Source organism: Trachypithecus francoisi, unplaced genomic scaffold, assembly GCF_009764315.1.
Source record: "Trachypithecus francoisi isolate TF-2019V2 unplaced genomic scaffold, Tfra_2.0 Lachesis_group1, whole genome shotgun sequence".
In the NCBI taxonomy this organism is placed as follows: Eukaryota; Metazoa; Chordata; class Mammalia; order Primates; family Cercopithecidae; genus Trachypithecus; species Trachypithecus francoisi.
In genome coordinates, this window is record NW_022681454.1 from 7,487,012 (window position 1) to 7,500,838 (window position 13,827).

The 13,827-nt window shown below is 43.3% G+C and overlaps 1 protein-coding gene across 1 annotated transcript in view; it reads right to left on the reverse strand.

Annotated features, from left to right (window-relative positions):
* Positions 1-13,827, reverse strand: part of STK32B (serine/threonine kinase 32B) — a 438,704-nt gene that overhangs the window by 71,200 nt on the left and 353,677 nt on the right. The window contains exon 6 of the mRNA XM_033213721.1: positions 6,112-6,201. Within this exon, the coding sequence (XP_033069612.1) occupies positions 6,112-6,201 (90 nt within the window). The remainder of the gene's footprint in view (positions 1-6,111; positions 6,202-13,827) is intronic.

Here is a 13,827-nt window from a genome sequence, read left to right on the forward strand (position 1 = left end):
GAGGTCCTGTGGTTCAGTGGCCAGCATTTCCTGAGTGTTCATCATGGTAAGTGCTTTATGCGCACTATGTCTGGTAATGAGATTCACCCAGGTTCACTCAGCCACTAAGTGGAAGACACCCAACCGCCCCATGCTGAGGCCCACACTTTACCTGGACCCATCCCCCGTGAGCCTGACCCCTAATGCTTTCCTGTTACTCATCTATTTCTCCAAGGTCACCACTCTTGAGGCCCTAATCCTATGAGTCTGATCTCAGTGGTCTCCAGCACTAAACCTTCCACTGGTTCCCTGGGCTCTTACCACAGCATTCAAGACTCCTGTGCTTTGGCCTGTCTCCTCTCTCCCTCCCCACCTCCTCTTGTCCAAGAAGCTGTAAAACAATGGAGCTGCCAAGTTCTCCCTTCACACAATGGTGCTTCACTCTTCCATGCCTTTGTATGGGCTGTTCCATCTGTGTAAATGTCCTCTCTGTATCGTTACCCAACAGAGCACCTCCTTAAAGCCTAATTCAGATTGTCACCTTCTCCGGGAACCGGTCTTAAAACTGTTCAAAATGATCTCACCTCCCCCTTTTCATGCCAGAAGCACCTCCTTCCAGTAGCCACACCATCGTCCTCCTTGACTGTGACCTGTGTACAACTACGTTCATACGATCTGCCTGAGGACTGGGAGAACAGTATTTCCCTCTGCAGCCCCAGTGCCTAACTAAGCCCTGTACCTCCTGAACACTCTGCAAATGTTTACTGAATGAATGCCCTGCTCTTCAGTTCACCTCAAATTAATAAACTCTGAAGCCCCGCGTGGCTGCTGGAACATTCTGACTTCTAATCTGGCACATTTTAGAGAGATCTTTTTTTTCTCCAATTGCAAATTCCATCTGCTCTTTTAATTAATGAAAATTCAGCCCTATGCAAATTTTTCTTCCGGGATCATCTTTTGTGAGTTACCTCTGGGAGCTTACTCATCAGCCCATTTTCTGAATCTGTGTGGGGAACATTCTGGGAACTTGTTTTTGGGCCTTTGAACTGAACAGCTCAAGTGAGTGAAATAAACAAACCTGCCACTTGGCATTAGGAATTTACAGCCCCAGGAGCTGCAAGATTTGACTTTATTGAGAGAGCTCTCCCTTAACCCCATCTTCCCCACTAAACTCCCACAGACTGGTACTGTTCGCCAACCACAATGTCTGAAAATATAACCAGTTGGAAAAATCAGCTGTGTCCTCTAAAGCCTATAAAAATCTCTTCTGTACATTTGGCCATTAAGTCAGGCCTGAAGCTTTTCTAATTGGAAGGACATCAGTAGCCCCAACTCTCACCTACAGCTGGGACAATGAACTTATTTCTTGGCTGAGAAAGTTGTCTTTATAATTCAGGAGCTCAGTGTCAAAAAGGCAGCTTGTTGTAGCGGCAAAAGCATAGACTTCAGATGCAAGTAGACTTGGCTTCAAATTCTGGCTCCTTCGCTGACGAGCTGTGTGGCCCTGGGCAGGCTAATGAACCTCTCCGGACCTCAGGTTCCTCACACATAAAATAAGAGAGATGTAGAAACGTCGTGTGAATCTTCTGAGGATTAAATGTGAAGACAGGCAGGTAGCGAGGTCCCAATACAGGCCAGATTTCTTCTCCCTTTAGAAAGCAGGGCCATGGAGGAGAGTGCCCAGCTGGGTCCCCATGGCTCTGCTTTCCTGGAGACCAAGAACATGGACTGGGCTGCCTCAGACAGTGTGAGGCAGAGAGCGGGGCCAGCAAGCCCAAGTAGAGCCTTTGAGGAGGCTCGGGTGAGTCTGTCAGGCATGGCGCCACGTGCAGGCAGAGACATTAGGGCTGGTAGAAAACTGCGTTGAACGTGGCCAGGTACAATGGCTCACGCCTATAGTCCCAGCACTTTGGGAGGCTGAGGCAGATGACTCACCTAATGTCAGGAGTTCAAGACCAGCCTGGTCAACGTGATAAAACCTCGTCTCTACTAAAAATACAAAAATTAGCCAGGCATGGTGGCACGTGCCTGTAATCCCAGCTACTTGGGAGGCTGAGGCAGGAGAATCGCTTGAACCTGGGAGGCAGAGGTTGCAGTGAGCCAAGATCATGCCATTATATTCTAGCCCGGGTGACAAGAGTGAAACTCTGTCTCAAACAAAACAAAACAAAAACAAAAATTGTCTTGAACTTCTCCAGTGGTCCAGGATCTACACCCCTTGACATCAATTTGCTTTTTGGAAACAGTGTGAAAGCAGTCAGAACGAATCTGTAGGAATACGAGGAGGCTTCTAATGGGAGCTGCTGCCCTCACCTCATGTCTCTCTTCTTGGCACTCCCCTGTGGGATGTCCCCCTCAGCCTCCATGTGCCCCTTCCAGCACGGCATTCTTGAGCCTTGGAATCAGTTCTCTGCCTTCCTGCATCTTCCTTGGGGTATCCCGCCCACTTCCTTGGCTGTGCTGCATCTCAGTGCCAGCAGGTTTTCCATTCACATGTCCAGTCCGCATCACGCCACTCCACAAACCTACTGCTCTTGCTGTGTCCCCTACAGAGTGAGCACCACTCTGCTGCAAAATCCAGAGACCTGGGAAGTCGCCTTTGCCCCCATTCTCCATCCCATCAGTTGCTGAATCCCGCCCATTTGATCTCTCTTGAATCTCAAGGTAGTGACTTCTTCGGTCAGGTTTGCCCCAGCTCCAGATCCTTCCAGAAAGGGATCTCAGAAAGGTCGTCAACAAAAAAAGCCTTGTTGGAATAAGTGTTCAGGCTCCCATGAGACTACCTGTAAGTGAATGAATTCACTTATATAGATATCTGCTGGTATTTTTGCTAAAAAGGAGTTGCTGTCATGGCAGGCCAGGTTGAGATGTACTTCAGAGCTTAGGTTTTGGAGTCACATTTACCTGGGTCTGACTTTTGCCAACAATGTCAACATGGGGAAGTCACCCAACCTCCTAAGCCTCCATTTCCTTAACTCTAAAATGGAAAGAAATACTTGTGTCTATCCCATGTTTGAGGGCATTAGAAGAGGTTATAGGTTATAGTTAATGGGCCTATCTTCACGTTAAACTAAATTATAGGTGGAAAGCACTTAGTTCAGTGCCTGACATGTAGTCAGTACTTAAAAGCAAGTTGCCTATTGTTTATACCATTGAGGATATCTGTAGCCAAACTTTATTTATTCAATGTATTTAATAAATGAAAGATTAACGACATGAGTAGTGGATTCTAGAGAGATGATGGTATAGATTTTGAATTTCCCCAAATCTGCATATAAAACAGAGCAAATACATTGCTAAACCAAAAACTCATGCATGCATTTGCTACAAAAATAAGTTGTCCCCACAACCCTCAAAATACAGGTGGGTAGGAGCAAAACACCAACAGTGACAAGAAGCGCATGGTAGTGATTTCTACACAGAAACCAAGAGAAGCAGCAAAGCAGCATTCTATGGACCAGAAAACAAAGAACTCCAAGATACTCAGCAGGTATTCACTGGGAAACACAGCTGACCACTCTGAGCACAGCAGCTGAAGCTGGTAGGAGTTTGCCCAGTCTAGTATCAGGGGCATTGAAAGGGCTCTTGATAAATTCTGAAGGAGGTGGAAGAGTCTGGGACATCAAAAGTCTATAATCCACCCAGTCACAAATCCTTCCAGAAAAAAGCCGCAAGGGAAAACTATGTGAAGGGGAACCAAAATGCATCAGGACAAGGACTCTACAGACAAAGGAAACAGGAACTCCAGATAAAAATGGGAGAGGAGAACAAAGCCAGGAAACCTGGATAGCAAGCTGCCTTAGATTTTGACACTTCACAAAACAACACAAGAGATAGGTCTGTTAAGTTAGGAATGCGATCCTGAACCACACCATCTTCTAAAAGTTTAGAAAAACAAAGTTCACATAAAATGAGCAATTTCTACCCCTCTCTCTTGCTGGAGGCCCCTCAGCTAGCTCTATTTTGATCTCAAGTTCAAAGGTGGAATTTATCCTTCCAGGGAAATAGTCATATCTTTTTAAATCTGTAAGGAAGATAATAAGAAGGTTATAGTGGATCCCCAAAACCCTAGTGTTCATGAAGATAGATTGGAATTTAGGTTTCACCAAGGGCTTAGGGAGGTCTCTTCTTCCTCAGGTCATGTGGAATTCAAACCCTCCACCACATCCAAACTAAGCCTCCTCCTCCACTCCAATACCCATGTGCAACTCTTAACTCCTCCAGGCGGTTTTAGGTGCTGTTTATGAGGTTGGGGAAGAAAGATTTTGGTTGTTTAATTCAATATACGGTGCCCTATAAGGCACAATCTGGCCAGAGATAAATGAGGCCAAACTAGAAACAGGGCATTTTCACTGCTGAATGACAGAGAGCAGCACAGAGTTCAGCCAGATGGTGGACTCCTCATCCCAGTGGTTAGTTTTCTGCAGCAAAAGTTGCACCTCTGGTTTGGTATCGCCTATAAATGCTTCATCCAGTTACCAGATTCTATGCTGCCTAAGGCCTCCTTCTTCCATTTGAAAAACGAAAATAAAAGGAAAACATTAAAAGCAGTAACCTTTGGAAGAAAGATATGGAGAAATTTGGGCTGTAAATGTTTGTGCACCTTTGTGCAGCACTGATTACATTTTCTAGCCTTAAACATGTATTTCTTATATTATTTGTAATGGTAAATGTGGATTATCTAGGCATAAAACTCGTGCATATGATATATTAGTAATCATCAACAATTACTGAAACAAAAGAGCAACAGAAAAGTATCAAAGTCAAATTCCATACCAAGTTATTACAAGTAAAAGGAGAATGAAGAGCAGAATACCACCACTGCAATACAAACACACAGAAAGATGTGCTGATAACACAGAACGAACCTATAGACTACGTTTCAAAAGAGTTAAAAGCACAGTGATGGGTTGGTTCATTCACGGTTCCCCCATGCATCAGCCTTCTGATACCCACACTCCATGCAGCTCCCTTCCATGTGGTTGGCTATGTGACTTGCCTTGACCAACTGAACATCAGGAAATGTGAAGCAGGCAGAGTCCTGAGAAGCATGGGGGAACTGCTCTACCATCTGGAAACTGCATGTGAGGAAGTTCACTCTAGCCACTTTGATGATGAAAGACCACACAGAGAAAGAGTGGTATGTTCATCTCATCTGTCCTAGCTGAACCCAGCTCCCATCTGACCTACCAGCTGAATGCATTCTCATGAGTGAACCCAGCCAAACCTGAAGAGAAAACACTTGGTCAACCAAAAGAATTGCCGAGAAATAACATTGTGATTGTCCTAAACCACTATGTTTTGACACAGTTTGTTACACAGTAATTGATAACAATATAGATATTCAGAATTAACATGTAATGAAGGCATTAACAAAAGTATATAAGACATGAAAAACAACATAAATTAGAATAAAAAACTCAGAAATCAGGTGAGAGAACTTAGGGAGAAAGAAATCAAGGGAAAATGATTTCAGAAATGAAGACTTCACTAGAAAATGCACAAAATAAATAAACACAATAGATAATGCCTTGGGAGAAAGAGAAATATAACTATGAGAACATTTTTTAAGAAATGAAGGAAGAGGTAATAAAGATTTGAGGGACAGTGAGAAATGTTGAAGATTGGCAAAGAAGATCCAGCATTCAGATAAGAAGCATCCATAACCAAGAAAATAAAAGCAAGAGAACAGAATGCATACTAAAAATGATAATTCCATAAAAATTCCTTTAAAAAAACCATTTAAAACTGCACATTGAAAGAACACCATGTGCTGAAGAATATAGACCCAGAATGGCCACCACCAAGTTAAATTCTGGAAAATACTGAACGTAAATAGAAAAGAAAATACTTGTTTTGTTTGCCACCCTCTCAAGCCTGAGCCATGGCTCTCTGGCTGAGCAGGAGTTCTCTAGAAAAACCAAGAGGGGAGGGGTTGTCTAGCAGAGGAGACAGCTTGGAAAAGGTTCAGAGCTTCGAGAGAGCATTGTATCTACTGGGAACTGTGGAGCCTCATGGGAGCATGGGAGGAGGGTGTGGGGCAGCGGGCAGTGGCAGATGAAACAAGAGAAGGATGCTGAGTCTTAGGCATTGAGCCTGATCACATGAAAACAAGGGGCCTGGAACACTCACCCATGTAGGGCTTGGTGCCAGCCATGGAGGAAGTCCTTTCTGCTCCTTTCACTACCGTCGCTATGTTGAAGTCTGTAATGTGAACATGTCCTGCAAATACAGAAACAGAAACTCCAGTTAGCATGGTCTGCAGGCCGCTGGGTTATTTAAAGCTGTGGTTTGCAAGGTGGGATACCAGGAAGAAAACGTTAGAACTTTTATTTATAATACTATCTTATCTGATACTTTACAAATGTTTATTTTGTGTGCATGTTTCAAAATGTAAATTCATTTGATAACATGCATATTATTTTTACCTAAATATACTGAGGGGCAGGATACTTTTTTTATGGATTAAAAGTTTGGAGACACTGATGTGGAGAATTAAAGCTCTTGGAAAGAAACGAGACAGGTCACTCCAGACCCCTTCTCTCAGGACAACTGTAGGTGGGCCGTGGCTGGGGCAGGGTGGGTGAAGGATTCTCCCACCCAGAGGACACTGCTTGTTCTGCTGTTGGTCCGCTATGGTCACTGGAGACCTTAGTACTGTAGTTGATTAATTTAGTAGGGAGAAGGGTGGGGGGTTGAGACCACCTTTCATCCAGGCTGAAGTGATGGCAGCAGATCGGCATGGATAGGCTGGGTGCACCTACAAAGTAGGTGTTCAAGAAACATGACAAGGAAGGTAGAGGGAAAGAGAAGGAGGGAAGGAAACTCAGTGATGTGCAGGTAAAGGAGGGAAACAGAAGAGAAGGAAGGAAGCGGACAGGGAGGAAGGAAACACCCAAATGGTTAGTACTTGTTTTCTGGGAAATTTTGGTCAGTACTTGCTTTTTGGGGAATTTGGTACACATACGACTCCAGCTCAGAGAGCCTTGGATAATAGTTATAACTGCAATTACATTTCTCTCTATTTGTCTGTCATCATATCATGTGAAAATGGCTGGTTGGATTTTCACCAAACCTGAGAGTGGCATTTGGGATGTAGGACTTAAATGTATAGATGGGTGGCACATGCAAAATTGACTTTGAGGGACTTGGAAGGTATCATCAAGAGACGGGAAAACACATTCTGGAGCAGGTGCACTGACGCATGCTGAGAAGCCCATGGGACTACATATGGGAGGGGCATGCCCGATGTGATCAGCTACAGTGGACAAAAAGAGCATCAGCAGTGCAACATACAACCCTCTAATCTCAGACTCAACTGCCAGCACTGATGTGTGAGCAAGCTGCTCAGCCAGCTATCTGTCCAGTGATCCTAGGTGAGATGCAGCAGCAAGGTGCATCAGTGAGGATCCATAATCCTCTTCAGGTACTTGTGAATGAAGCTTAAGGCATCCAGCCAGGTCTTTGCTGGGAGGCACAGTATTCCTACATAGGTAACATTCCTAGAACATACCCTGGCTGCTTTAGACTCTGGGGCTTCCTCAGGCCCCTCCCTGTGGCTGCAATGGGTATGTCTCCATTCAACCATCCATGGTCCTGTCTGAAAAGTGGTAGTGTGTAGTAGTAGTTGGGTGCACACACTCTGAGCCAGACTGCCTTGGTTTGGGCCTCAGCTTTGTTGGGAGTAGCTGTATAACCTCGGGCAAATAACTTTTCTCCCTGGGCTTGAGTTTCCTTGCCTATAAAATGGGGATGATGATAATAAAATACCCATATCAGAAGGCTGTTGCAGAAATCAGGGAATTTATACACATGAAACGGTTAGAGTGAGGCTGACATGCAGGAAGTAGGGAAGCTTCTCATAAGTGTCTGCTCTTAGCATTATTATCCTGCCAAGGAGTGGCTCAAAACCCATCTTCTCCAGCGAGGACCAGTCTATCCCCTGCATCCTCCTATTCCCTTATTTCTAATACCAGCAAGAAAGAAAACTCATTACTGTTTTGCACTTTGAGGCATGTGAAGGTGAGTGTATGCTTTGGTCATTGCCATGCCCTATACCCACATAGTTCCACACACAGTGGCACATGTCAGCATTGCAAGAGGACTATGAAGCTCTCAAAAACAGCTTTTGTATGGTTTTCTTGCACCTTCCCCCTCTTTCAAAAGTTTGATATTTTCATTATGAAGGTGATGCCAGCTCATTAAAATAAGTGAAAGAATACAAACATGTTTTTGGGTTACCCCTTTAAGCCCATCAATGTCTCTCCCACCCCCATGTAATCAATCACACAATTCATCTGGCTCCTCCATGATTTCTCTTTGCTTATGCAAATGCATATCCATATATATGGGGCTTTGGTTTGTTCTTGCAATAATGACATCATACTTCACGGATCACTCTAAAAGTTACTTTTGAATTTAGCCATGTATCATGGAGTGTGCCTAAGAATGTACACCCAGAATGCCCCCCAACGTCCCCCAAGCTAGTATACATAGGTCTACCTATGACATCCACAATCCTTTATCCTCCATTCTAAGTCCAATTTTTTCCATAATTATTCTGGTGGTAAGATTTGACCTGAAACATTCTTTTTCAGTTTTATTTATTCAATTTTGGATGAATATCCATGTTTTGCTGTAGAAATATTAATGTATTTGATTACAAGGTGTTCCCACAAACCTCTATGGAGTATTACATAGTATAAAAATATATTATTTAAGATATTATTACATATTATGTTAAACATGTTATTTTATATTATCATATATATTATTTAATATAAATGAATCTTTACTTCTGAAAAAAATTCTGAATTATGAAAACATATCTGCCCCAAGGGCAGATAAGAAGCCATGGACCTATAGTTACACAGTATTCTATAGTATGTTTGCATCATACAATGTATCATTTATCCAGCAATTCCCTACTATGGGTATTCATGTTGTTTCCAACTTTGCTTGCTTAATTGTTTGTCTTGTTACTATAGAACATGTGACAAGGATTCCTGAATATATCTTTACACATTAGTACTTTTATTTCGACTGAATAAATCCCCAGAAGTGGGATTGCTGAGTTCAGGGGTATGCATATTATGTTCTAAAAAGTTATAATAGATGGCACTATACACAGAATAAGGGGATGTGTATTTCTCTGCAGTTTGCAGCACTCGTTGTTATCAGTGATTTCATGTTTTGCAAATTATATGGTGAGAAATGTTATCTCGCTGCAGAGGAGGCTGTCCGTTTCCCATGTGATAAGCCTCTCGGAACCTTGGTCAGTTTTCACTGGGAGCTCCTTGTCTTCAAGATACATTTGCCCTTTCCTCTGCTAGGTGTGTTGCAAATATTTTCTCCTAGCCTATTGTTTGTGTTTTGACTTTGTTTATAGTGCCTTTTGTGATAAAGAAGTTTTAAAAATGCAAATAATATGTTAATTTTGTTTTAAGTGTTATTTCTCTTATAATTTTCCAATTTTCAGGAGCTACCCAAAATGATATTCTTTGTCTTTGGAGAGTGTCATGTGTGGATATGATTCCCTAGAACTGCAGAAGCTATTTGTGACCACAAGGAAAAACAGTATAAAGATGTAGGCTGTCCATGGAGAAGGCAGAGCTTCAAGTATAGCAGAGAAATGGTGCCAGAGCCTGATCAAACCCTGCCTGAAGCCTCATTCCACTGAACTTCAGCTAAAAAACATACTTTACTATTTAGGACTGTTTAAGTTGGGCTCTTTGTTCCTTTCCACTGGTGGTATCCCAACAGATGCAGACACTTAATGACTATGTGACTTACACCGGTTATTTAAGCTCTGAAAGCCTCAGATTCCTCATCTGTAAGAAGAGGCTAATATTAATAGAGGCCTTGTGGGATAGTTATAGGGCTAGACAGGATGGTTAGGAACTGAGAACATGACATTTGAGCAAAGATCTGAAGAGGAAAGCAAGCTGTCAACACAGTTTCAAAACTCTGGAGGAAGAGGGCAGCTGGCAGAGGGGACCGTCAGCACACAAGGGCCAGCAAAGATGCCAGGGAGAAAAAGGGAGGGAGTGGGAAAGGAGCTCAGGAAGGGAAGGGCAAAATGTGTCAGGCCTTCTGGGCTGAGAGAGGATGGTGGCTTTTACTCCATATGAGAGGGTTTAGATATGATCGGACTCAATTTTGAATACTCTTTCAGCTGCTGTGAATGGATTACAGGGGCAAGGACCAAAGCAGGGAAACTCATAAAGAGGGGGAAAAATGCAACCCCTGGCTCCCTTAAGCCGCTGTTATTTAGGGTTAATAACTGGTATGGAATAGATGTCAAGTCTCATCTTAATCCTTCAAGTGCTTCTGAGAGGAGGGTATTACTATCCTTGTCTTTACAGAAGAATAACCTGAGGTTCCAGTCACTAGTGTCAGAACCAAGGTCTCAAGGCTGATATGTGCTGAAGCCAGAGCAGGGCTTTTCCCCCTGTCCCACTCTCCTCCTACAGAGCTGGGTCCTCACCTTGTTACCTCCTGGCCTTCAGGGATTCTCTGGAAGAGACGTGCCGTTTCCACCCAGGAATTCAGGTACGGTGGGCGACATCCTGCATGACAGACAGCAGGATTCCACTTCTGCTTTCCCCTGGCTGTGCTAATTGACAAGCTGTGACTTCCCAGTGGGCCTCATCTAATGGGTGACCGAAGATGTAGGAAAGTGAAAATCAGTGCCCAAGAAGATTTCCTATGAGTTCCTTCTCAGGAGAATGAAAGTTTACTACAAAATGTGAAAATATGAACTGGTTTACTTTCCATAAACTGAAAACATCCAAAAATCAAAGAGAAGGAGACCAGGACATTCTGTATGACCCATTAATACGAGTGCTAATAGAGTATCAACAATCAATAATCATGCTCCCAGGCCTGTTTACGTACCCTGTACTCCAGACATGCATCTCTCCTTTCTTTGAACACACGGAAATGCATCTCATCTCCAAGCTTTTGACACCCCTTGGAATGTTCTTCCCTCTTGACTTCCTGGTAGATTTCCACTAATTTTTCAAAACTGACCCAGAATTTACACTATTGATAGACTAGCTTTTTCTACTCTAGTTTTTGTGCTCATACTTCCACTACCAGGAAATGTACTACCACAGAGAGTGGTATCTCTAAGTCTTAGTCAGTTTGGGTTGCTACAACAAAATGCCCTTAACTGGGTGAGTCAAACAGACATTTCTTTCCCACAGTTCTGAAGGCCAGTAGTCTGAGATCAGGGTGCCAGCATGGTTGGGTTCTTGGTGAGGACTCCTGCTACGGTTTAAATGCATTTGTCAAAATTCATATGTTGAAACTTAATCACCGATGTGATAAGTTACAGTCATGCGTCAGTATTCACATGGGGAACTGGTTCCAGGACACCTCAGGAATACCATAATCTGTGGACATCAAGCCTCTTAAATAAAATGTCTTAGTGCTTCATTTAACCTGTGTACAACCTCCCACATACTTTATCTCTAGATTAATGATAATGCCTAATACAATGGAAAGGTTACGCAAGTAGCTATTTTTAGTTGTATATATTGTTTGTATTTGTATTATTTTTTATTGTTGCATTGTTATTTTTTGTCTGCTACAAAATCATTTTTGACCATTTTTTTTTAATCCACAGTTGGTTGAATTGAACCCACAGATACAGAGGGCCAACTACATTAAGAGATGGGGCCCTGGCCGGGCGTGGTGGCCCATGCCTGTAATCCCAGCACTTTGGGAGGCCGAGGTGGGTGGATCATGAGGTCAGGAGATCGAGACCATCCTGGCTAACATGGTGAAACCCTGTCTCTACTAAAAATACAAAAAATTAGCCAGGCATGGTGGCTGGCATCTGTAGTCCCAGCTACTTGGGAGGCTGAGGCAGGAGAATGGCTGGCATGAACCTGGGAGGTGGAGCTTGCAGTGAGCCGAGATCGCACCACTGCACTCCAGCCTGGGCGATAGAGTGAGACTCTGTCTCAAAAAAAAAAAAAAAAAAAAAAAAAAAAAATGGGGCTTTTAGGAGGTGATTGGATTATTCACCTCATGAAACAGGCCTCACACTGCATTCACTGTTTTGATCTTCCATCTTCCGCCATGTGAGGACACAACTATAAGATATCAACTTGGAAGCTGAGAGTAGCCCTCACCAGACACTGAATCTGCCCATGATCTTGAACTTCCCAGCCTCCAGAACTGTGAGAAATAAATTTCTATTATTTGTAAACTACCCAGAAATGAAAGAGACCTTGGGCCAGTCGAATCCTATCACCTTTCTTCATTCCTTATTGTTTGTAGGGATATCATAACAGTCACAGGAGTATTGACAACATTCCATTTTAACTCGACTTTTAAGACTGCAGCAACCTGATGGAATAACCCCACATGGTGTTTATCAAAGGAATTCGAGCCTGGTTGTAGCGTGGTATGGCTGTCTTACAGGGACCTCCAAGGCCACAGCCTGGGAGAATAGAACGTCTGCTTGTAGGGGCAGGCCTTGCTCCTTTTGTGAACACTTTTATGGGTCCCATGCTTCCCTAGAAATTCCTGGGAGTGGGTGCAAATATAGCTCCCTCTAGAGGAAGGAAGACCGAGAGTTAGCATGAAAGGGACTCTACAAGCAGTCGTCTCAAGTATTCTCTGGTTTGTTTCACTTTCATCATTCTTGAATTTGGAGTAAGTCTCAGGTGAACATCTGTCCCCATCTCATCTGGTTTACAGGACCCAAATTATGCCTAAGCCAGAGGTCAAAGTGGGGTTGCTTTGAAGAAGCAGCGGAAGCCCAAAAGAGATGAGAATCAGGGCTGTGGGCCCTGCAGCTCCCTCCCCTGGTAGGCTCCGGCCATTTCTAGCAACCCTGGCTCTCTGCTAATAATAATCACACTTTGGAGCTGTGGGCGCTGATTGTAACACTGGCTGCCGCTGTTGGACACAGGATCAAACATTCTGGGCATCACACAGAACTATTCTTTTCTTCCCATTTATCTTCATGGAGATCACAGCAAACTTATCACAGGACAATGGCAAAAGGGAAAAAGAAACCCAATCAAATTCCATGGCACTAGCTTATCCAAGCTTCTTTTGGCTTATGACGGTAGGAAGACTATGTTTTTGGCACGTGTCTTTGCCTGATAAAGAATAAAATGAGCCTTTGATTTTTTTTTTTTCTGTTCCATTTAATTTGGCTTCCTTCTGTACCTTGGTCATGGGGTGGGAATGCAGGGCCTTAAAAAAAATCATCTGTCTGCTCCAGGCTGCCCCCACGCACAGGTGAAGAATGGAAAACAACCAGTGACAAGAAATGCAACATTTATGGGCTTGACTGAACTCCTTCGCTGAGATGTGGGAGGGACACTTCCATCCCCAGCTAATTCCGGTGCCCCCATACCCTTTGATTCCATAAAACCTGCCAGGCATGTGCCCCCAGTTTGAGCTGATGCTGCATGGAAAGCACCCAGTTCAAGGCTTTTGAGAGAGCTCAGAAATTTTTAGTTTTATTCCATAATTTCTCTATGTCCATGGTTCTTAATGTCAAGCCAGTAGTTTTTGATGTTCATTAGGGCTGCAGAGCCAAGGCTCCCTAATACACTTCCTTTCTATCTCACTGTATTGAGCATGTGATTTTATTAATCATATTAATCACAATTAGTAACATTTTGGAGAAGTTTTTGCAACACTTTCCCTATTATGAGGTGCTCCTTGCAATGACTCCAGGAGGTGCCAAGTTGGACACTAGATTCTCACACTTAGCATCCTCTCCCACTCCTTTCTTTGCTACTTCCTGTATCACAAGAGCCAGAAGGGGGAAATGCATTTTCTTTTTTTTTTTTGATTTATTCATTTTTTTTTATTATACTT